Below are 24,391 nucleotides of genomic sequence, written 5' to 3'. Positions count from 1 at the left end.
CACAGTTCTCTGGTGGCTCTGGGGACAACCGTCAAGAGTTAAGAGAGCTGCAGGCCCCTGGGAATACCATGGGTCCTGGGTTGTTCAGCTTCCGGGATTGCGGTGTGCGGTCCTTGACATTCATCTTTTTGCTGGTGGCTCATGGAAAGTTTGGCTTCTTTAGCTTCAGGCCACTCCTTCCAGGGCCTGAGTTCTCAATGACACTGGTCCTGCCCTGCAAAGGCGTCCAGGGACGTCTGCCCACAGCATGTTCTTGGCCTGCATCCCCCTGTCTCCGCCTGACTTCCTGTAACCCTGGACTTCTCTCCAAGGGACTGGGCAGCTGTCCGCCCCCTCAATCCTGATCCATGGGGAGGCCTCCTCCCAGCACCCTCATCCAGGCTTGTTTTTGTTAGGCGGAGAGAAAAAAACGTTTTTTCCATTAATGTCCACAGCATCTGTGAGCGCCGGCCCCTAGAGGATTTGCTGTAAGCAGGAGCCAAGGCAGAGCGACATGGTCCGAGTCACATCCTGGCCCCGCAAGCCTGAGAATCTGCTACTTCATGTTTCCAAACCCCCAAGCCCCTCCGATGTATAATGGAGGGCTACTTTTCCTTTTGCAAGAGATTAAATGTGATATTGTTAGGTCCCTAGACTACACTAAAAAAAAAAAAAAAAAAAAAAAGAAAAGAAAAAAGAAAAATCACCCAAGTGCCTAACACAAAACGGAATATGTAGAGCCCTGGTAGATAAGATTATGCAGGCAAGAAACAGTCTCATCTTCTACTTCCAGTTAGCCCAGGGAGGAGGAGGTCAGGGACTCACAATTCTGAAGGCTGGGACAAGCTGCCATCAGGCCCAGGACATACCAGTACTGTGACAACAGACCTCAGTGTTCCCATCCGTAAATCACGTAAGTTGAAGAGGAATCAACTATCCTGATGGGAGAGACAGGAACAAAAGGGAACCGGCTGCCCCTTATCCACTCCTGTAGGCCTTCTGCTGAATACCACCGCCGTGGACTCCCTTCTCCAGAGATGGGCTTTGCCTGGTGGGAAGGAAATGCCATCCTTTCTCCCCGCTAGGCTGAATGATTGGGAGCCCTGACCGTTCTTCCAGTGAACCGGACAGAATAACCCTGCCAAGCCAGCAGGATGGGAGTAGACTGTGGTCCATAGATAGAGCCCTTGCCTAGCATGTATTAGGCCCTGAGTCCAAACCGTAATACAACCTAAAATGAGGCGTGGTGGTTCTCATGCTTGTAATCCTAGCACTCAGGAGGTTGGAGGCAGGAAGATCAACAGTTCAGGGCCATTGGGGATGAAACAAGTTAGAGGCTAGCCTGGGCTACATGAGATCCTCTCTCAGAAGAAAAAAAAAATCTGAGCCGACGCTTTGCCTTGGCCTTTAGTCTGCTTATGACAGTCAGGGTCCCAAAGAGCTTTGGGGCTCAGGAATTTGAGGCAGGGGAGGGTCTTGTCATCAAAATCCTTCTTCTGAGCCCGGGGGTCAGAGATGAAGTGGGAAGCCTTGGGTAGGTCATCCCATAATGACATCTTAGGGCAGCCAGCACAGCATTGGAGACTGGGAGTGGGCAATCAGTGCAGAGGCAGGGGTTTGTAAAGCCATTGCTGCCCGGGCCCCGGCTCAGTCTAATAGATCTTACTCCCCAAGAGTAGGGCCGGATGCACACTTGCATCTAGTGGATTCTGTGAGTGAATCTGCGGCAGCCAACCCAAGTCCCACATTTTAGAACCACAGGTTCAAAGGTCACTCTTCAAATTTATTTATTTTATGTGCCTTGGTGTTTTGCCTGCATGTATGCCCTGTGTGAGGGTGTCAGATCCCCCCGGAACTGGAGTTACAGACAGTTGTGAGCTGCCATGTGGGTGCTGGGAATTGAACCCCAGTCCTCTGGAAGAGCAGTCAGTGCTCCCAATGGCTGAGCCATCTCTCCAGTCCCCCAGAATCATGTTTATAATGAGAAAACGGAGGTCCAGAGAGGGGCTATGACTCACCGAGAGCCATACTCGGAGAGGACAATAGTCTCTACCCTTTTTCTCCTGAGTGATAGGACAGTCTTCCTCTAGCTCCCTCCACCCCTCCACCTAGGTCTGGGAAGTGAGTTGTCTGGGTCAGACTTTCCTGAAGGAAGTGGCCTCTGGGACCTTGGTAGTCCAGGTGGGGGAATGGAGAAGGACAAGAAGAGAAGACATTCCCAACGGGGTTGGTATCTGTTCCGCCTCTTCCTGAGTAAACACCCCCAGAACCCACTAGGGGGTGTTCTCTGAAGGATTTACACCCCAGGCCTGGGGAGGCCATTTCCAACGCTGAGGGCCCACCTATGTCCTGGAATGGCACAACCATGTCTCAGTAGGTTCAGGGTTCCCTTGGCCCTCTCCTACTTCCGGTCCCCACCACTTCCTCCTAAGCCTGCTTCCCACACTCACATGCTTCCAGGTTGTCAGCTCCTGCCTTGTCTCTAGACTTCCCTCCCATCTTTCCTGTGAAGTGTCTCCACACAATCTCCCAAGCCTCAAGGCATGTCTCTCCTCTCTCCTCTCTCCTCTCTCCTCCACCCTGCCTGTCCTGAGTCTTGACTCTTGTAGTCCGACACAGCGTCAGGGATTCTTGGAAAACAGGAAATAGTTCAAGCTCATTTTCAAGTCTTCTTGAGACTCCAACCTGGCTCCAGCACAGCCCAGAAAAGTCAGCTTTTGCTGTGGCTCAGGGTCCAACTCACCTCCCCCAACCCCAGCCCCAATGGGCGGCTTCTCTTACCCTTCAGACTCAGTCTCCTTATTCATGTGTGGCCCGTCACAGGGCTGTGCGGAGGATTGAGAGCATTCAAGTAAAAGAGATGGGACATGTGTGGACCTGGTCAGCACCCAGTAAGTGACGGCCATTGTTGTTGCAGACTGGTGGAACGATACATCTGCTCGTGTCATGTCTGTGTGTCTTTAATCCCAGCCACATGCTTACCAGGGGTGGCTCCGTGCAAGAGTGGCAATGCCTACCACATGTGTCCTGAATGGGGACTTGCTGCTCTGCCTGCTGTCCAGGAGCACATGGATTTAGGGACACTTGTTTAGGCCTATGGGTGGGATAGGTAGAGGGCATTGTGAGAGCCTGGGATCTGACCAAGTGTTCGGAAACCACGGAGTGGACAATACAGATGAGGTTGAAAGGGGACCGAGAGTCAGAAGGTGGCAAGCTTCTCAGACCTCCACTCACTATTTGCTGATGCCCAGAGTCGGAAAGACCAGAACTGAGGAACAGGGATCCCTAGAGGACCTAACAGTTGGGTGAGCTTTGGCTCAGAGTTCCCAAGCAGCTCTCTGAGTCTTGCTGTCCTCCTTGCTCCCCAAAACTGTTTGTATCTAGGGCAAGTGCTGTGAAAACACGCTGTGAACTGCAGCATTACATGCTCTTGTAGGTTAAAAACACAGTTCTAATCTGAGCTGGAACACTTTGAGAGCGCCAAAGCTCTCTTGAGACCTACTGGACCTGCCCATGACACACGCCTGTAACCCACTCGCGTTCTGCCACCTGCTGGTGAGAATCTGCAATGGCAGCCCGCGAAAGCTCCCAAGTCCCTCTGCACCGCCCAGGAGCCCTGGGCTGTGAATGCAGAGCTGAGACAATATTTGTGTGCTCTCTCGTGCTCTTCTGAGCCTTGGTCTGTACTCTCACTGTGAAGACTCTTAGCTGTGTGCAAAAGGCACATTTCTCTTAGACACTCCCTTTGGTTACCCCACATACCGGCCATAAGGATAGACCCGGAAAGCAGTTGATACAGGGACTTTGGGGTACCAGTAGAAGGATCACAGTTTAAGAGGATGCCATTAGACAATCCTCTTGGCCCCATGAAACTCGAGCCTTTGTGGGAAGACGGGTTTGTGGCTTAGGATGGCTGATTTATCTGGAATGCCTGAGACTATCTTAGTATGTTTTGGGTTTTTTGTATGTTTGTTTGTTTTGAGACAGGGGTTCTCTGTGTAACCGTAGCTGTCCTGGAACTCAACTCTATAGACCAGGCTGGCCTCAAACTCATAGATTTTCCCCCTGCCTCTGCCTCCAGAGTGCTGGGATTAAAGCCATGCACCACCATGCCCGGCTGATTGTCCTAGTTATAGGACCAAAAAGCTCATAGCAACATCTGGGACAGTCTCAATCAAACCAGATGCATTTGCTGGTCTTTGCTGTGAGCGGAGGGCTGGGGGTAACCCTGGTGCATTGTCACACCAGCCCTGCTGTGCTGAAGGTGAGTGGTGTGGCCACAGAGAAATTCCCTGTAGTCCATGGAGTCTCTCACTGGCTTCCTGCTGTCCTGGCCCAATGTTCTTCCCCAAGCGCTAGACTCTCTAGACTACATTTGTAATCTGGAGACCTTTCCTTCCCTTAGCTCATCGTCACATGGCTCACTAGGGACTCTGAAGCCTAGGGATTGTCTGTGAGGTCATGCAGAAGGAAAAGAATGGGCAGAGAGGGCCTCTTCCGGACAACCTTTCTTATCATCCAAGGGAAACTGAGGCCCTAACAGAAGATGAACCTTAACCTGTCAGCCCCTCAGAGAGACTTGAGTTCTTGGCTGCTTGTGACAATCCGTACCCACCCCCTAATTCTTGTTAAGGGTACCCCAAATGCCTGAAAGGAAGCAGACTCCATCCTTGGTCCTAAGGGCAGACTCCATCCTTGCTCCTAAGGGCGCAAGCGTGTGGTCCAGACAATTGCATAGTGACCCGGCTCACCCTTGAGCACGTGATCCAGCTTATTTCAATCCGGTCTGAAAACTGACTGGGACTTTCATTTTGCAGCAGGCAGGGGAGACTTGGACCAAAAAACATCTCCTAGAGTTCCGCGCCTTGACCAGTTCAAGAAGACATGGAGCCGCCACATTAAATTTGTAGCTATTTATTGCACTGAAAACACCAAGAATAAAACAGACATCTCTTCTCCCCCGCCCCCACCCCACCCCACCCCACCCCCACCCCCAGTAGCAGAAAGTTTGAGCAGTGGTCATTCAAGTTCACAGCCACGTATTAAAAAAGAAAGAAAGAGAGAGAGAGAAAGAGAGAACTGAAACAAAACCCTAAACAGAGAGTAACAAAGAAACCAGCACAGGAACCTAGCAAACATATTCCCCCAAGGGTCTCCCTTTGAAGGGGGCCAGGAAGCCACCGGGCAGGATTTGAGCTATGGCACATAAGGCTGGAGAGGCTTTTCCTACAACCCTGACCAGAGCCTGAGTTCTGATTTGCCTTTTCTTTTTTCTTTCTTCTTCTCTCTTTCTTTCTTTTTTCTTTTCTCTTTCTTTCTTTCTTTCTTTCTTCCTTCCTTCCTTCCTTCCTTCCTTCCTTCCTTCCTTCCTTCCTTCCTTCCTTCCTTCCTTTCTTTCTTTCTTTCTTTCTTTCTTTCTTTCTTTCTTTCTTTTTTCATCTAGAGGGTATTTGGGAGGAGCATGGAGCTTGTCTGGTGAGGGTGGCCTCTGGGCAGTTTTTTTTTTTTTTTCCTGCCCGGTCCCCTGCCTGCTTGGGAGTGTCCCAAGGTCTACACCAGTTGGCTGCCCACCCACAGGAGCGGCCTCTGCAGAGCGGACCGTCTCAGACTGGGGTAGGGATCTGCCTCCACTGCTTCCACGTATGGAGAGGCACAGAGTGGACAGGGGGCATGTTAGCCAACGGAAGGCAGGGCACAGACGTCTTCTGGTTGGGGAAACTGAGGCCCCATGAGGGGCAAAAGCCTCACCCAAAGCAGCGACTGGAATCAAAGCCACCCAAGTCCCCAAATACTTCTTTCCCCTGCAGTCCATTGCTGGCGAGCAACAGACGGGCACCAAAGAGGAAAATGAGGGGCAGGTAGGGAAATGGACAGGGACCAGCCAGGCCTGGCACATAAGTAGGCCAGCCAGTGGCCAACCCCGCAGGCTCTCCTGCGTGGGGTGGGCTTCGTGTCAACATCTTGTTTGACCCTCCATCACGCTGGGTAGGAACATGGATGGAGAAACTGAGGCTCGAATAAGGGATTAGATCTTACTTGGTAATTGCAGCATCCCCTGGTAAAGGCCACACCCTCCTCTACCTTTGGCTGGGGACAATGGGTTCGCTGAGCCTTATGAAGAAGCCTGGTTCTGAGGCAGGGCCAGGGCCCATGCCTGGGCCTGGGGCAGCAGTGTCTCTCTGGCAAGGGCAGAGGACTACAGTGGGGTGGCTTGGACCAGAGAGTCACTCTTCTGCCCTGCACGTGTCCCCGGGCAGCGGGACTTGAGAGAAGAGCCCAGCACATAGCTCACTACGTGGGGGGGAGGGGAACACCAGAAAGCTCTGGGTTAAACATCCCTTCCACTTCTGCTCCAGTCCACCCTCAGAAAAGCTGAGAGGATCAGCGCTGTCTCCAAAGCCCTGGACACACGGCTCTTCCTCCCCTAGAATCCTCCAGAGGGGACAATGTCTCATGCTGGCAGAACACGGCCACACGGAGACCAAAAGCACAGAGAGGCAGCAACAGAATTCCAAGTTGGACACTGAGAATACAACCTCGAATGTTATTATTATTATTATTATTATTATTATTATTATTATTTTGTCCAAAACATGTCGTTTGATTTTGCTGAGTGTTTTTCTTCTTTTTTGTTTTTGTTGTTTTTTTTTTTGAACATACTTACTGCATATAAAGTCATGCAAAGAAAACAGTGCAGACAGGAGATCCCCATGGACGAGACACAGCATTCCATATCAGAGCCAAGAAGAGGGAGAGAGAGGAAGAGAAAGGAAGGGAGAGAAGAGACGGAGGGAGGGAGGGCGGGCGGGCAGGCGCACTAGAGCCGGCCCAAGTTCAGTGTGAAGTAGGAAAATAAGTTTCTGGTGCTCTGTTTCGTCCAAGAAGTAATGGGTGCGTGCTCAGGAGGTAGTGAGGGATGGGGTGGGGGGTTGGCACAGAGATACGGGGAAAGAATTCCTGGGAAGTACAGTAGTGAGGACAACTCCAGTTCCAGACATGTCAAGTCTGGATCTTCCTATCCTGGTGGCCTCCGAGGCCCTGACTCACTCACTGTATGTTAGTCATGCTGGCCCTGGAAGAAATCCTGTCAGCTGACCTTGGGGACCAGAATGGAAGGAAGCTGTGCTCCCTGGGGGGTGAGGCCACCTCAGAAAGAGACCTCCCCACCGCCAAAAAAAAAAAAAAAAAAAAAAAATCTGGAACAGAGTAAAAACTTCCCCTCACCCCTCTTCCTACCCACTTCTCAACCCGATCCGACTCTTGAGGTCTAGTTAGACATAAATATCCATTAACGCAAAATCCATTTACGAAATACACAGAAGTTTGGCTGTAAAAAGGCATGCGTCCAAGTAGAAGGGGATACCTAAATGTTGCTTGCTTTGCCCCTGAAACACCATCAGATTTCCTCTCCGACAGAAGAAGCTGGAATTCTCCGAGGACGTTTGGAGGGTAGAATGGGCAGGTGAACGCGGGAGGCGATCTTCACAGAAGGGCTGAGGCAGTCAGTGGGGCGCCGGAAGGAAGGGGAGAGCTGCCCACCCCTCCCCCACAGCGGATGGTCTGGTCAACGCAGGGCCAGCATCGACGATGCGCACAGCAGTTCCAGGCAGGGGCTCCCGGCACTGGCTCCTCCTCTCTTACTCTCCCCCATAAGGAGTTGGCTTGGAAATTGAGGGGCTCATTCGTGCTTCCCTGGGGACCCCAGAAGAGGAGGGATCCAAGATAGGGGCACACTTGCCCTCCTCTTCCTCCCTTCCCAGTAAGCACACAGGCCTCCTCACCTACAGCCAAAGCTAGGCCAAGCCAACCACAGTGGTTGTGGGGGGTAAGGGCTCCTGGGGCCAGCATCCTGGGTACCCAAGCCTGAAGAAGGTCCCCACTGGCGGGAGAGGGAGAGGAGGGAGAGGTGGAGCCGGGAAGAGCTGGCCATTTGCTTGGATGTTATGATGGCTTGTGCGCAGGAGCGGATTGTCATGATGCAGGTACAGAGGCGACAATGGGGTGATAGGACAAGGAGAATTCCAACAAAATCCGAGAGAGGACCAGCAGCCACATTCCACGGACAAAGAGTGGATCTCTGCGATGCGACAACGCAGGGACCCGGGCCTGGTCCTTCAACTGTAAGACACCGTAAGCCCCACCACTTTAGACACGGGCTGCCTCCCCGGGTTTCCGCCCTGCTTCCCCCCAGGATCTGCAGAGTCTCTTGTCACTCTCTCTGTAGCTATTCAGAGAGGCAGAAGGCAGCCGCCTGCTCCCTTGGGCATGCCCCGCTGCCCCCACCCCTACCCCGCACCAGGTCAACACCCCGTAATTCCCCCTAACGGCAGCGCATCAGCTCCCCCTAGCGGCGGCGCGGGAAGAAAAGGATTCTTACTGGGGCAGGACGGAGGGTGCCCCGGATCTGTGGAAGTGGACAATCTGCCATTTGCCATCTCTACGATGCCAGACACGGGTCTCCTCTGACTGGGCCGTGCGGGGGATGCCGCCGGCATCCAGGTACTGCGTGATGCGGATGTAGGCGATGCACGCTGACTCGTCACCCATCAGGTGGATGTGGGGGTTCAGGATGGTGGTGTGCACGGGCTTGCTGTTCCGGGACCACACTGGAGGCAGGGATGGGGAAGGGGCTGAGGCAGTGCAACCCAAGGGGAGCGGGGACTTCCTGCCTCATTTCCATTGCGCTCAGCTTCCAGCTTTCCTTTCCAGGGAGACACCTCTGCCTGACTCATACGCAGTAGGGGAAATTTCTGGGACAGGGACCGGCTACCCGAGAGTCAAGGCAGAGCTGTTGTGGAACCTAGGTAACAGGATACCACCTCCCGGATAAGGTACAACGGACTTCAGACATGCCAAACTGCTCAAACACAGAGGGAGTGGGATTTTAGAACTAGTGTCTTGTACACACAAAATCACGAAGCTCAGACAATTTACTGAACCAGGTACTGTTGCTTTTTCTTGAACACAGATGCACACTGGGACCAGGCCAGCGCTTAAATGACAGAGGCTGAGCTGGGAATAAGATGCTGATGGCAACCAGGCCACTCCCTCTGGGTCAGGGAGGCAGTAGGGAGTGGTGGGGACTGTGGCGAATAGGACCCCTTGTCCCGTCTAGAGGGCACCCTGCCCACAGCTCCTCTGGGTACCACATGTTTCACACCTTATTGCTCAAGAGATCTGGAAATCTCTCTGGATTTTCATAGGGAAAGCCTTCACTTTTAACTATTGTTCTGTTATCCAAATGTAACATAGCCTGTAAACCACATGACATGTCTGTAATCTGGACGGGCCCCACCCTGTCTTTATCAAAACTCTATTGCCATCTACTGAATTACAGACACAGGGGAAATGGAACTGTAGAATCTTCGAACCTTCAGTGTTGGGGGATCGTGTTAGTCATCATGGAGTGAGGTCATAGGGCTTTCTAGGGCTAGGGAGACACGGGAAGATCTTGTTGTCATGACAACTAACCAGAGTGCCTGGAAATGGCTCCCACCTCCATTCTCAACATCACCAGAGTATTCTAGAAACTCTCAAGTTGTTCATCAAGATGTAAAACAAAGGCACAGAAGACATTGACCCAGGGGCAGACAGAGGCCATCGGGTTCTCACTCTGACAAGAACCTTTGTGTCCTCCCCTAGGGTCGCCTGAATATTGGTCCCAACCATGTGAACAGCTAGCCTCAACTGTGGGGTCTCCGACACTACCCAAGACGCCCCAGTTTGAGACTGTGTAACACCAGGATTTCCTCTCCATCCTCATAGTCTGATTCTATGACCCAACACAATTTGCAAACTACATAGCCCCTGGAAAATGTAAGCTATCTTTTTTTTTTCCCTAGACTGAAAAAAAGCACCTAACGGCACCCACCCTTTCCTATTATAATCATCGTGTGACCAGGCCTTCAATAAGCAAGTCTCAAACGGAATTAACAGACTCAGAATTTTGAGCTCCCAGGCACAGAAAATGTAAACTTTTAGAATAACCTTAGAGCAGTGGTTCTCAAACTGTGGGTCATGACCCTTTGCATCAACCGACGCTTTCACAGGGGTCACCTGAGACCATCAGAAAACACAGATATTTACATTACGATCCACAACAACTAGCAAAACTACAGTTATGAAATAATAACAAAAATACTTTTATGGTTGGGGGGTCACCACAACATGAGGAACCATATTAAAGGATCGCAGCGTTAGGAAGGTTGAGAACCACTGCTCTAGAGGCTAAGGGTCACCAAGTTTTCCTTTTCCAAAGTGCATGAGACTTCCCTAAATGTTCCTGAACATGATGCATGAGGCTGGAGGTAACGTGTCCATTAATATGCATGGAAAATGAATCCAAAACCACTATCTGACTTGGTGGAAGCTGTCAATTTCTGGAGGAAAAAAAAAACGCAGAAGACAAGCTCACAGTGGTTGGATTAGGACCATCCACGTCCATTCCCAAAGGAACCAACAGCCTAGCATTGGTAGTGGTGGGGATAAACTTTGCCATTGTTGATCGTAGCTGGGATCCCAGGGACTCTAACATAGCATGGTGTTACTTGACCAGAGAAGCAGCTCCCAGGATACCCTTCTCGGGGACAAGGTGGGGGACAGGGCCAGGTGCTGGGCAGGAAAGGACAGTCAGGAAGGAAGCTCTGCAGGGCTGAGAGGCTGTACTGGGTCACGTCCCTGTGAGTCCTCCTGACAAGTGAGCACAGTTAAGTACAGGGTCTCGGGGCCAGTTCTGAGAGAGCACCTGCTGCTTGAGCAGGACCAGAAACATGGACTTCCTTTTGCATTCGGACCCCTCGGTGGTGGTCCCTGCACCTGCCGAGTGCCTTAGCCTGGTCTCTGCCTGGCGCTGTGGAGACCTGAGGACCACAGCAGGGAAACAGCACCCCCAGAGGACAGAGGTATAATGACAGTCACGGTCAAGTCCCCCAATGGTGGAGAGCTGCTCACAGGAAGAGAGGGCCCAAGGTCCAGCTTCCTCTCTTAAAAGAATCCAGTCTCCATCACTCAGCATGGAGGATCCTGTCTGATTCTGTAAGGAAATGTAGCTCTTTTCTTTTCTTTTTTTTTTTTTTAAAGAGGGAATACTTGGAATCCCTGTACTCCCTAAAATACAGCCAGAGGGGTGCAAGCCCGGAGGTGGGGAGTCCTGGCTGCTATGCTGACAGAACGGGCCTTGTCAGCAAAAGAAAGGCAACAGATGGAGACAGAGCTAAGTCTGCAGCTTGCTTTGTGGATTCTTCTGGACAAGTCACTTCCCCTCTCTCGGTCATAGTGGGAATGTCTTCTGAATGACAGAATGGTGTTTCACCTTGAGTCGGCTCAATACCACCTGCGCTTTGTGTCTGAGACCATATGTAAACACCATCTGTGCTTATTTCACGAAATGATGATCCTGGTTAGCTTCATAATGTGTTTGTTTATTTTTAGGATTTTATTTTTATGTGTCTGTGTGCTTGATGTGGGCAGGGTGTGTGGGTGTGGGTGGGTAAGGGTATGTGCACAAGAACGCAATGGCCTATGGGAGCCAGAAGAGGGCGCTGGATCTTCTGGAGCTGGAATTATAGGTAGTTAGGACATTGACATGGGTAATGGGAACTGAACCCAGGTCCTCTGCAAGAGCCAGTACACACTCCTAAGCTCTGAGCCATCTCTCCAGCCCGAATGTGATTATTCTCAATAAAGCTTTCCAGCATTATCCCTAGTGGACAATTGGCTGCACAGAGTAAACAAGAAAGTCCAATGAAGGGAAAATAGTTAGATCATTCTTGTCCCACATTCTTGCCTGCAAGGCATCTGAGCCCTTGCTGCTCTTGGGGGGGGGGAGAGGGAAATTGGGAACTGTCAGAGAGGTGTGAGCTGGGTCTTTCTCTGCCTGAGCACTCCATGAGGAGGGCTTTCTTGCTATTTGAGTCAATGCTATCTGTGGTGCCTAAAAATACCAGAAAGCGTGCGTCCGTGCGTGCATGTGTGTGTGTGGTCTGTCCCTGTCGTTTGGAGGTAGGCTCACTATCCCACCCCTGAGGTCCATCCTCCATATCCTAACCTTGGCTCGGTCCCTGTCTGGCCCCTGGCCTGGGTAAGACACAGACAAGCAGGAAGCTCCCTGGTTCAGGCCCAGGCTCAGAACCCTGCCCACCCTGGTTGCAAGCTTCTGAGACCTCTCCTGCAGAGGAGAGGCCCAGGAAGGACAGACATGCAGGACAGAGACCTGGACAAACAGGCAGGGCACAGCAGTGTGAAATCTCTGCTCCTCCCTGCCTACAAGGTCATATGCATCCTAACCCAGGAGCCATCGTGTCAGCCACTGGGCAGCTGGGACAGCCCCAAGCCTCCAGATGACTGCAGCTTGTGGTATGAGTTAGTAAAAGCTCCCTGTCTATAAACGGGAACAAAGACCCTCCACATAACTCTCCCAGGCTAGAAGGCAGGAAGGGGCTGGGGAGGCTTATCATAGGTGTCTTTGGTCTTTGGGGACCCACCCCGGCCTCACCCCATCCTCAGCCATAGGAAGGACAGCTGGTAGTCCAGCTGGCAATCAATGGAGAGGGAACCAAGAAGGTACCAACCCCTGTCCACATGGGATCTTCCTCTTCACTGGCTCCTGAGGGGCTTCAGCCGCCCCTGAGGCCCTGCCTGTCACCCTGCTGTGCCATCCAGCAGGACATGGAAGGAGAGCAGACAACAGGCACCCCAGAGACAAGGGATTGCTCACGGTTTTCAAAATAGAATCGATGAAAGTCCAGGCCCTCGACCAGGTTCCCCAGGGCCTCAGGTTCGAAGGCTGTCATTCCAGGGTCACACATCTTCCTGGAGGAAGGAAGCCAGAGGAAAGAGGGGCCTGAGAAGATGACTTCTCATCGCCCCCCTTCAGAGGGTGAGCTGGAGAATGGGAATGACCACACCTTCCTCGAGGGGTCAACAAAGGAGGAGTTTCCACACTGTGGAGCAGGACAGGTGGTGCCAGCTACATCCAGGCAGCCCGAGTTCAGCCCGGCTTCTACCGCTTACTGATGATGGGGTCCCCAGCATGTGCGTTTCCCTCTGGGAGCGAGAGTACCAGGAGGGGGTGAGGCATCATGCTGTACAGCCTGCTCCTCATTCTCCACACTGTACCCCATTCCCAGGCAGTGACCCAAAGGGGCTTTTCCTAACTTGTCTCTTGGGGTGAGGTGCCTTTTCCTTTACATAAACCGACCTCAGCTCCCCAAGTTAGGTGTGTACATGGGGGAGGTGCATTTTACTAATTTGGACAAAATGGACCCTATGGCTGGAACCCCTGACTGTTTCCTCTGCTGTGAACGAGGAAAGGAGCCTTAAAGAAGATGATGTCCCTGAGGCTGGAGTGATGGCTCAGTGGCTAAAAGCACTGGTTGTTCTTCCAGAGGACCTGGGTTCGAGGGTAGCTCACACTCATCTGTGACTCCAGGTCCTCTTCTGGCCTCTATGGGTACCAGGCATGTATGTGGTACCTAGACATACATGCAGGCAAAACGCCCATACACATAAAATAATACAATTTTAAGAGGATGATATCAAAGAAGAAGCAGAGAATGTGGCGGGGGGTTGGGGGGGCAGCAAAAGGAAGCTGTGTGTTTTCAGCTGACTGCCCCTTCCTGCTGTCAGTCTTCTGGTGTGACTGCTAGGCAGGGGCAGGATGCAAATGGGGAGTCATTTATATACCTGGAGGATCTCTTGAGGTACAACACAAACCCCTGTGACCACAGCAAAGAAGTTAGGGTCAGGAAAGGCCCCTGTGCAGGCTAAGCTTCCTGTCCACTTTAGAGCTGGCAATCTCAGAAGAGGACATCAGGCCCGGCCTTGTCTGGGATGGACAAAGCTTTTGAGGTTACCTCAAGTGCAGCCCTGCGGCAGAACTTCATTAAGGGGGTGTCTGGGTCCTCTGCATCCGTGAAGGACTTGAAGGCTGTCTGCTCCAAGTATATCGTACGTATGTAGAAACTGAGACTCAGGAGATGAAGGGGCTGATTCAGGAGCATGCAGGCTACAATTCCAGGGCACCCCAGGCCCCAAGGCCATGGTAAGCTTCAAGGCCTAGAGTAGGCTGATATCACAGCTTGTAACATTACAGAGGGGGGGAAGTTTTCCCATGACACCCAGAAAGGCCACCTCACTGGCTCTTTGTTTCCTGGCTGTGGTTTTTCAGAGTCACCAACCTGATACATCCTGACTTAGCATCTCTAGAACTACCCAAAAGACTAGTGACTGAGTCTGCTTCCATGCCTTGATGCAACACCCTGCCACACTCTGGCACACATACCTGTGTGCATTCCTTCATCATATACTTGTAACTTGTACACATGCAAGTGCATGTCCAAGCATATATGTGTGTGTGTGTGTGTGTGTGTGTGTGTGTGTGTGTGTGTATGTATGTATATGTATGTATGTATAATGTGAGGACCCTGGGCTTCACATATGCCTCTCGAGTACCTTGTTCCTCCAGAGACAACCAATGACTTTCCAATGACTGAATTTAGTTCCCATGGTTAGAATGCATGCACATTGCAGCTTCCAGTGAACTGAGATCACACCAGCCAGGCTGTTCCCACCTCATATTAACCCCACAGGCAAGGGTCACTCTGGAAGCTTTTGCCCACCAAAAAGCAGGTGTGGGATTGCCAGGTCCAGACCCCATCGGCCCTGGGCAAAATGCCAACGCCTACACCCAGAGCACCTACCTATTCTCTCTGGGCCAGGCAGAAAGACCAGCAAATGTGTGGTGACCACTAGGGGGCGCTGAAGCCCAGTTTATGCACACAGTTGCCTATCCAAGGGCTGGAGCAGGTGTGTGAGCAGTGGATTTGTTTTCAGACTGTGTGCCTCGTTCCCCAGAGGGTTTAAGGTTCACTTTGCTCACTCTTGCTCATTGATGGTGCACACCCTTTGGGTCCCTGCCCATTCCTGCTCAATTGAAGTCAAAGACTGTGGAGATCCAGGGAATGGACCCCCTGGGCAGGATGGAGAAGGGCCTGCCTCCATTCCCTTCTTCCCATGAGAGGGCACAGACCTCTTTTCTTTTGGGGCAGGAAAACAAAAGTAGCTTTATTGGGGCTCCTCCTGGGAACAGGCTGGCAGGAAGAGGAACAGGTAGTGTCGCGAACGCCCCCAGTGCAGGCCAGAAAGGACGGAGCTCCATCTCATTCGCAGCCCATGCAGAGAGTGAGTCTGCTCAGTAACCCACAGCTAGCACCCCCGGAACCCCATCCAGGCAGAGCATGCAGAATGAGCCTGGCTGACTCACGTGTAGGACTCAAAATCTCCATTGCTTATGGCTTCAATCAGCTGCTCTGTCACTTTGATAATTTCCTGTTTGCGCACTGTAAGGTAGGAGAGGACATAAATAATAATAACGGCGGTAGTCACGGGAAGGGGGGGGGGACCAAGTACCAGCTTCCGAGTCCCGGGCAGCACGTGCCAGGCAGGCTCTGTGGCGACCTGACACGGTGTACAGATCATCTCACTCAACCTTTTGCTATTCCTGGGAGAGAGAGAGATCATGAGCCCCGTTTCCCACAAGAGACTGAGGCTGAAAGCGGGTTGGCAGGGGGGGGGGGGCGTGGGGGGGGTGTCGTTCCCTGCGCTACAAAAGGCAGAGGCATTGCCTGGGCTGCCAGCCTTGACCTCCAGACACCATGGTGGACGTTCAGACTCTGGGTCTTGTTTGAAGCCGGGTTTTGACCCCAAAACAGCCATCTTGATTTGCCGTGTGAATCGAAACAATGTTACACATCGCGTGATTACTGGCAGTCACAAACCAGGGGTCCCCCACAGGCAAACTTGGGGTCACAAAGGAAAGCCTTTGAGGTTACTCATCCCTTGTGTTGTCTAGGTAGTTTTCCCTCAATTTGAGTGACTATAAGATTCAGGCCGAGTTGCCTAGAAACTTCTAGGGAAAGACAGGAGGCTGATTTTCTGGTAGAGAGTTAAATGCCAGGCCCCTTATTAGACATGCAATGGCCTGACCCTCGCTAGGCATCCCCACCTGCGGAACGAGATTCACTCAGAACTAGCCGGTAGCGCCAAGCATTCAGGTTTCAATTCCAGACAGATCTTCATCTAAAACCCAGCTGGGGCCCTCATGGGCCGTGGGGGCTGAGGACCACAGGGCTGACAGGCTTGTCAGGTGGAGAGAAAAGTGTCCTCCTCCCAGAGCTGGTCTGAGCATGAAGCAGTATCCCCAAGCCCGGCCCACAGCAGGTGCTCATGGTAAGCACAGCCGTGGCCGGCAGCCCACACCTCAGCTTGCCTTGCCTGCTCCTCCCAGACCCCCAGCAGGTGGGCAACACAGGAGATGACTGACCCTCAATAATGAAGGAATCTGCAGCATCCTGGGCCCCAGCGGAGCAGAACAGACCCTACCCTAATTAGTCCAGGGCAGGACCCTCTTTCCTTCAGATGCAATTCTCCCCCAAACCAGGCCACCACTCCATGGTGAGGCAGAGGCCCCACTGCCCAGGAAGTGGGTTCAGCAGGTCTCAGCATCCATCCCCCAGCCTCAGAACCAAACCTGGCCGAGCCTCTGACTTGCCCTTTTTCTTGCCAGCTGTCTCAGGCACTCACCTCAGACCCCGGGGGAGATGGACTCTGAGGACATCCGGGCTGGAAGAATTACTGCAGGCCAGAAACCCAAACTCCTTTCTGGGCTCCTGAGGAAACTGAGGCCCAGCGAGGGTCGCAGCTTGCCCAGGGACATGAAACACAGGGTGCGGTCTGGCTCACGGCCCAGAGCTTTTTCTACGGGATCCTGGTGCTGCGGCCCACATGTTCACACCCCACGTCCTCAGAACACTAACCCCTCACAGCTGCTTAGCACTCACTCCGTATCTCTAAACTCAGTGCCAGCTCCTGGAGGTGGGGGACTCAGCTTCCTTGCACATCTGGAGCTGGCCCGACCCTACCGGCTACAGCACAGACTAAGCAAGTGGGTACGTGCAGCTGTGGCCAGGGACGTAGCCTGTGGAGTTCCAGAGCTTCACCTCAGCACCACAACTGAACTCTCCCTACATCCGTACCCAGCATAGCCCTTGGCATGTAGCGTGCACTTGGCAGAGAGAACAATGTTCCAGCAACGTAGCCACCACGATGCTCCTGATCAGCCAGCTTGCCCTGACCGGTTGGAATGTCTATCAGAGCCCGAGGGTCGTTCATCACGAGGGTTGTTCCCCTTTTTTCAGGGGCCCACCAGGGCAGAAGTTGTACCCAACATACATATATGGAATGAATGAATGAATGAGCAGATGGCTCCCAACTAGAGCCTGGGCTGTCACCTCTGCCCTGCCTCTGGAATTGCCCAAGCTACCTGTACACCTGTTCTGAGGCGCTTCAGAACCTGGGCTCCTGGTCAGCCATGCTATTCTTCTCAAAAGCAGAGACAGGTTTTGGGGCAAGTGGACTTTGCCAGCGGGGACTGCAGACTAGCCACTCCCCATGGGCTCAGGGGGGACAATGAAGAGCAAACCCACGTGCTCCTGACAGGCTGTGGAAGCTGAGCCAGAGCCCTTGCCCATGCCCTGGGACCTTCCAGCATAGCTTTCCTTCATCTCCTTCATCTCCTTCCTCCTGCGGGCTGCTTCTTGCTGCCTTCACAAGGAATGTGGCAAAGTGGTCCAGCCCTGGGCTTTGGGGTCAAGATCTCTAAGCTTGGATTCTTGTTCTGTCTCCTCATAGCTCTAAGAGACGACCGTAGACCTCAGTTTACCCATATGGATAATGGAGATAGCAGAAGCACCTACATTTTAGGGTTATTCTGAGACGCGGTAGAAAGAGCAATCACATGCAGCCCTACCTGGGAGCACCTGTGTTCCAAGCACCCAATATCAATGCATCCATCATTTGAGTGACAGTGTCTGAACTGAAGCATTCAGAGCAAGGCCTGGCGCTCACCGAGAGACAGCTGTCATACCTATCATCTGCAAACCAGGAAGCAGAAACTTGTCCAAGCCCTGCCTCAAGGTTCCAGATGGGCTGTGTGCTTCCTGCAGGTCTGAGTCATAGGCCACAGTCCTACCGGAGTTATGGGCTGCAGCAGCCATCAGTGTTAGACAAATGCATTTGGACCTGACTGTGTGTACGTACCTCGTGGGCTTGGGGCCTTCCGGGCTGAAGTCTGCCTCTGAACTATATGTAGGAGCTCTTCTTTCTGCTTCCTGGAGCCCCCAAGGGAGCCCCTTTTCCCCAGTCTCTGCCCTCCCCTGACCCATCTTCTCTTCTGGGGAATGTGGTTTCCAGATCCACTGCAAGTTTGCATCTGTCCCAAAGCTCCTGAAGCTGGCTGAACACACCTCTGAATGTGACACACGGTCTCAAATGGTACAGTATTAGGTCTGGAGTCACACTGAACAATGTGCCTCCATGAATTCATTGCGAGGTGAGCCTGGCTTAGCTATGCCTTCAGACACCAGGACAAGGACACCGCGCTTTCCAAGAGTCAAAGCTACTAGAGCAAGAATCTCCCTAGTTTTGTCCTCTGGGACCGAAGACCTGGCTGGCTCCTGGTGCTTGTGGATCTGAAGGCCATTCTAACAGGGTCCTTCCCTTCCCAGGGTTCTAGTACCTCCTATTGCTTTACAAGCAGCCTTTCCAGCTGTTCACTGCAGACCGCTGGCTAGTCTCCTCACCCAGATGATCTGGAATATTCCTCTAGGGACAAGAAAACTGAGGCCCCAGAGAGATTAAGGAAATCTCTTGGCCAGGCGGCGGTGGCACACTCCTTTAATCGCAGCACTCTGGAGGCAGATCTCTGAGTTGGAGGCCAGCCTGGTCTACAGAGGGAGATCCAAGACAGGCAGGACTATACAGAGAAACCCTGTCTCAAAAAACCAAACCAAACTAAACCAAAAACTCTCTTAAGATCACAACCCAGCACACTGAGGCTCGCTCAGCTGGGGCCTGCACTCCTGACTAGTACTTCCTGGTGTCTACCCAGTTTCTGACCAGGTTTTGTGCAGAGGCAAGGGTATGCATGGGAAGGAAGCCTGGCAGAGCCTGGTACAGCTCAGAGAGCCGGGGCCCTGCGTAAAGCCAAAGGTGCTCAGAACAGCTCTCGCCCCTCCCTTCTCTCCAAGAGTGCTGTTCTGACGAATAACATTTCCAATGAACTGTTGATCAAGCTGACTACTATGCTCACTTGGTAAGAAGATTTAACGGGTTCATGCCAGAAAACAGTGTGGTACTCCTGGAACTTCCTTTGAACTGTGGGGCCGGGGTGTGCTGGGTATAAGGGCTTTTCTTTGCTCTCACAGGAGGGTGCTTTCAGAACACTGAGCCATTGGGCAGTTTGTGCATGAAGAGGGGAAGCCGGAGCAGGGAACAAGGTCCCAGATCTTCAGCTAGTAACCATGATGGTCCTTAAATGGACAGGGTTTAAAATTATCACAGAAACACACCCTTGAGTGTGTCTCTGAAGGCACTTCCACAAAGGTTCACCTGAAGAGGGAAGGCTCACCCTGAATGTGGCTGGCATCATCCCACGGCCTGGGGCCCTGAACTGACTGGAAAGGAACAGGTGAGCTGAGCGCAGGCATCTGCTTCTGTTTCCCGACTATTGGTTCCTGACTGCAAATTCATCATCCCCGGCTGCCTTATGCTCCCACAGCCTACCACAATGGATGGCGCCCTCAAACTAGGAGCCAAAACAAACACTTCCTTAAATTGCTTTTGACAGGCTATTTTGCCACAGTAACAGGAAAAATAACGAATACCGTAACCCATGTGGGCCTCTCCTCCCTCTATAAAAAGGGGAGGAAGTAAATTAAAATCCGAGACAAATTGTTCCCCGGCTCCCTCACAGCGGAGGAGGCTGCTGGCAAACGTGAAGCCTCACGGCACAGCCCAAAGTCACCATCCAGGTGGAATAGATCACTGGCAGCCCCTATTTTACATTACCAGTGCATACACATTTTGTATTCTATTCCAAATATTCTGTCTGTTTAACATATAAATATTTGTCTTAAAATAGTCTTTGAATCAAATTGACACTCCAAGAAAATGTCATGGGGCTTCCTGTCACTCAACCAAGGAATTCCAGTTTAAAAAAAAAAAAAAAGAAATGAAGATTTATTTTTTTCAACAATCACACATGCCAAATGCTGTGTGTGTACTGTACTTGCAGCTGCCATTTCATCTGCACAGAAATATCAGGAGTTGGTACTATTATCATAACCTGATTATTATTAAGGAAACTGAGACTCAGAGAGGCTGAGTAAGTTGTCAACGGTCACCCAGGCAATGGAGTACAGAGCCAAATCACCTTCTTGGTTTCCATCTGCCCTAAGGCCAGGAATAAGATGGAGTTGTCTCAGAATCCCAGAGCCCATCTCTTCCCACTGGGGCTGAGAGTCTCCCATATGGTGAACGTCTAAGAAGCAACTTAGTTTGACCAGAGACCTATGACCTGGGGTCGGGCAGGGCATGTGCTCCGGACAGACTCACAGGGCTGAATGAATGCACTTGCAAGGTTGTCCATGGAGCCACCACAGGACACCAATCTACTGGCACCGGACTGCTTCCTCGACCAATTTGGAAATGACCAGAAAGGCACATGGACAGACAGACTTTCTCCCAGGTCCCTGCAGGATCAGAAGGCCACCATACTTTGTGAAAACTGCCTGTAATCCTTCACTGCACCCCACACAACATTAGGACATTATAAAATGCTTGTCATATAAACACAATCTCTTTTTTCCCCCCAGTGTTAGGGATCAAACCCAGGGCTCTGTCACCAACCTATAACCCTAGCCCTACTGAATATTTTTTCATAGCAAAATATCTACACCCCTAAAAATAAAAATTGCCTCAACTAGCACAGCTGAGATTCCTCCAGGCCAGCAACCCTTTTCCAGACTTCAACAACCCCCTCCCCGCAGGGCATCTCTAGCTCCACCCCCAGCCTGCAGGCCGCAGGCTGAGTGCTCTACTTTCCCTGACTTGGGAAATGCGAGAGGGAGAGGGTTGGTGCAGGCAGAACCATCAAGGAGCTGTTCTCTGTGCAGAATCGGCACACGGCTCCTTCCCAGAACACCTTCCCAAGGCCTCCTAGTACACTGTCTGCTCACCAGGGTCCAGATGCAAATGCCTGGGTTCAGATCCCGACCCCACCTTGAGTCACGGTCCCCAAATTCTCCATCCTGTACTCTTGGCTGGAGAAGAGGGTTCATGGAAGGGTAAGTTGTGAGACCGTGGTAAGCATCTGGGTTCTCAACCTGTGGGGCGCGACCCTACTACAGGTCCCATGTTGGACATCCTGCGCATCAGATATTTACCTTATGATTCATAACAGTAGCAAAACTACAGTTATGAAGTAGCAATGAAATAATTTTATGCTTGGGAGGGTGGGGGTCACCAGAATATGAGGAACTGCATTAGAGGGTCACAGCAGCATTAGAAAGGTTGAGAACCACAGCTCTAGGTCCGCTCTTTTGACACTGTGAAATAATGTTATCACCTGCAGTGTTCATGAACAAGATCTATGCAATACAGTCACAAAAGTTAAAAATAAATTGCAAAACACACACACAAAAAAAAACAAAAACAAAAACAAAAACAAAAAAAAAAACACGTTTTAGAGCTGGAGGGATGGTTCGGCAGTTAAGGGAACTGTCTGAAGACCCAGGTTCAGTTCCCAGAACCCATATGGCTGCTTACAACCACCCATAACTCCATTTTCAGAGAGTCCAGGGTCCTCTCTGGCCTCGAAGGGCACCAGATGTGTACTTAGTACACTTACACGTGTCCCTAAAATATTCATACACATAAAACTAAAATAAATGAATCTTTTCAAGATGTCGTGTTTTAAGTAAGTTTGTGATTTTGTGTTGGGCTGTGTTCATGGCTATCCTTGGCCACAAGTGGCCTTTAGGCTGTAGGTTGGACACACCCACATATTGGTCCAGATGGAGCCCTGGGTTTAGCAAGTATCCATGAACCAAAGGCAGCTCCTGCTATTTCCTTTCTCAAGACTCCTGTTCCCACGGGGCTCTTTGCTCCCTTATCCATTGGATAGGTTTTATTGGGAGCCCAGGTTCCAGCATACTGGCCTCAGTTCATGCCTCTTCTGCTGGCCGCTCATGCACTGGGACTACAGATGTGCCACCCCAGCTGGCTTCTGAAAACAATACATGGTGAGCTACAAAACTGCATTTTTAGTTTTGCTGGTCTTTGGTTTTGACTGTATGGATTCCAGCTGACTGAACTTTCTGGATTTTTGTTCTCTATTCCTTTATCCTCATTGCTATATGTTTTAAAAATGAAGTCAGTCAAAAATAGATAAATAAAATGACTTATTTCCAAAGGAAAAATTACGCTGTTCCAATGTATCTATGGCTTCAATGTTAATTTTTTCCCCCTCTGAGAGGTGGTGAAATAAATCCGTAAGCTAAAGTATGTACACTGCCCCCGCCCCCTCCAGCGCTGGGCACGGTCTGGGGAAGCCACGCCCACAGTATACCCTGCTTATCAGAAGCCAAAAAATCCAGGCTGTTAGCAGTGGGCACAACGGTGAGGGTCTGCTCAGCAGGCCAGGCCTTCCTACCTTTGGTGTCTTCATCCTCGATGGTGGTGTTGGTGCTCTCGGAAGACTCCTGCCAAAGAGAAGAGGGGGATGGTGAGGAGGGCCTGGGGATGACGGGAGGGGCTGGGTCAGCTTGGCAACCTGGCTGCCTGGTGATTCGCTGGGCTCTGTGGCTTCCCAGGCTCTGTGGTCCGGATGCTTTAGAAAAACCCTGCCAGACCCTCCAGCCTGAGGGGACCCAGCTAAGCAGGTGGCTGAGGCAGGGCTCCTATGAAGCAGTACCTGCAAGGAGATCCCTGGCCTCTCGGGGTGGGGGTGGGGGGTGGGGGGGCTGAGAGGGGCTTCCTGGGTCCTTTCTGCTCAGGAGGCAAAGAAAGGGTACGGAAGAGCAGAAAGACACTGTGGGAGCCACAGAATGGGGGAGGAATGCACACACCGGCAGGAGAAGAAGAAAGAGAGAGGCAGGCCCAGTGTGAGAGAGGGTGGGCTTTTCAGAGGGGGAGAAAAACCGCGCAACCGAGACAGTCGTGGAACCAGAAGAAGAGGGACATGGGCCACCGTGTCACCCCTGGCCCTCTTGACGGAGGCAGGGCTGTGGTTCCTCTGTTGGGGTGGCCCGCACAAGCTCAAGGAGCCTCCTCCATGATGCTTGCTTCTCAGGCCAAAGCAAGCCCCACCCTAGCAGCAAACGGTACAAACCAAGCCCTGAGATGAGCAGAGGGCGTGGGAGAAGCAAGAAAAGCCAAGGGCTGGACTTGGTTCAAATCCACCTTTGGACTGGAGGAAGGCCTTGGATCTGCTGTTGGCCTGCTGGTCTGGGCCGTGGAATTGGAGGTGTCAACAGAAACACGCAAACAACACACACACACACACAACACACACATATTGTCACACGATGCACACGTACCACGCATGCCCTGAGCACACTCTCCCCGCCCCCGGGTTCCTGTGCAGCCTGCAGGAAGGAGGCAGGGAGCGAGGGAGCGAGGGTCTGAGGCCCAGCATTTACCGGTGTTTGGGAGACGGCGGACACTCACCATTAACTGAACGCTGGAACTGGACTTTCTTTTCTGGAAAAACAAGGAGAAGAGATGGGACAGGAAAAGACACCGCGTGAAAAGAGCAGGGACGTTAGGAAGGAGGACGGCCTCGGGGCCATCCTCTGTGGTCCTTTCTGATCAGCAACATGGGGGCTGGCAAGATTCTGGGTCCTCAAACGCCTGGACCTGGTTCTATAAATCTAACATCCGAGGCCAAGCCTGGCTTCAACTAGGGCTGTCTACTATTCCCTCACTCTGACGGGGAAGTTAGTCTTGGCTCTTAGATGCTGGCTGTCTGTTCATTTTAGGGGACAGTAGGGTGCTCAGACCTGGACATGAGCCCCAGACTCTCCATGCATGTCTGCTTAAGCGGACCCCGCTCCCTAACATCTTGTCACTGGGGAAGCTTGCCTTTTAATTTTTGTTCTTTCTGAAACCTAAGGCCTTAGGTATTCCAGCAAGTTCTCTGTCACCGAGTCCTATACAGAAGCAGGTCCTCTCTAAGGACTTTGATTAAGTCTTGGTGGGACTGGTCACGTCCACTCTCAAGAATAGTCTCAGGTGACCCTGGGGATGCCTCTGCGATCCCGTTTGTGTTCACAACTTCCCAGCCATTGTGTTATTCAGCTCCCGTGTGCTGACAGGGAAACTGAGGCGCAGGCAGAAGTCTGGAACCTGAGTCTAGTGGCTCTGCCGGTTGGCCTAATCCAGTCTTTGTGGGCTGCACCAGCCATGTGTTAGCTTTGGGGTCCAGGGAAGAGGTGGGGACAAGGGGGGGGGGCTGCTTCTCCTTCACTCAGTTCTAAGAGCCAGGCATCTTGAAGACTTACTCATAGAGTAATAC

The 24,391-nt window shown here is 51.9% G+C and overlaps 1 protein-coding gene and 1 long non-coding RNA gene across 4 annotated transcripts in view; one reads left to right on the top strand and one right to left on the bottom strand.

Annotated features, from left to right (window-relative positions):
* Nucleotides 1-5,459: 5,459 nt before the first annotated feature.
* The window catches only part of Camk2a (calcium/calmodulin dependent protein kinase II alpha), a 64,368-nt gene continuing 45,436 nt past the window's right edge, over nucleotides 5,460-24,391 (bottom strand). The window contains exons 14-19 of one of the 3 annotated variants that reach the window (XM_006985133.4): nucleotides 23,545-23,577; nucleotides 22,529-22,577; nucleotides 15,242-15,317; nucleotides 12,695-12,789; nucleotides 8,357-8,585; nucleotides 5,460-8,097 (exon numbers count right to left, since the gene is read on the bottom strand). In XM_006985133.4, the coding sequence (XP_006985195.2) occupies nucleotides 8,094-8,097; nucleotides 8,357-8,585; nucleotides 12,695-12,789; nucleotides 15,242-15,317; nucleotides 22,529-22,577; nucleotides 23,545-23,577 (486 nt within the window). In that variant the 3' untranslated portion in view covers nucleotides 5,460-8,093. Of the gene's footprint in view, nucleotides 8,098-8,352; nucleotides 8,586-12,694; nucleotides 12,790-15,241; nucleotides 15,318-22,528; nucleotides 22,578-23,544; nucleotides 23,578-24,391 lie in introns of those variants that run through there. The other 2 variants (XM_006985134.4, XM_016003679.3) reach the window with 2 other exon arrangements.
* On the top strand, nucleotides 8,677-11,171 carry LOC143269597 (uncharacterized). Its single transcript, XR_013046122.1, has 2 exons — nucleotides 8,677-8,810; nucleotides 9,622-11,171. It is a non-coding gene; the product is annotated as an uncharacterized LOC143269597 (long non-coding RNA).

Source organism: Peromyscus maniculatus, chromosome 19, assembly GCF_049852395.1.
Source record: "Peromyscus maniculatus bairdii isolate BWxNUB_F1_BW_parent chromosome 19, HU_Pman_BW_mat_3.1, whole genome shotgun sequence".
Lineage (NCBI taxonomy): Eukaryota > Metazoa > Chordata > Mammalia > Rodentia > Cricetidae > Peromyscus > Peromyscus maniculatus.
The sequence above is the reverse complement of the archived record's forward strand: the minus strand, read 5'-3'. Positions and strand labels throughout refer to the sequence as shown.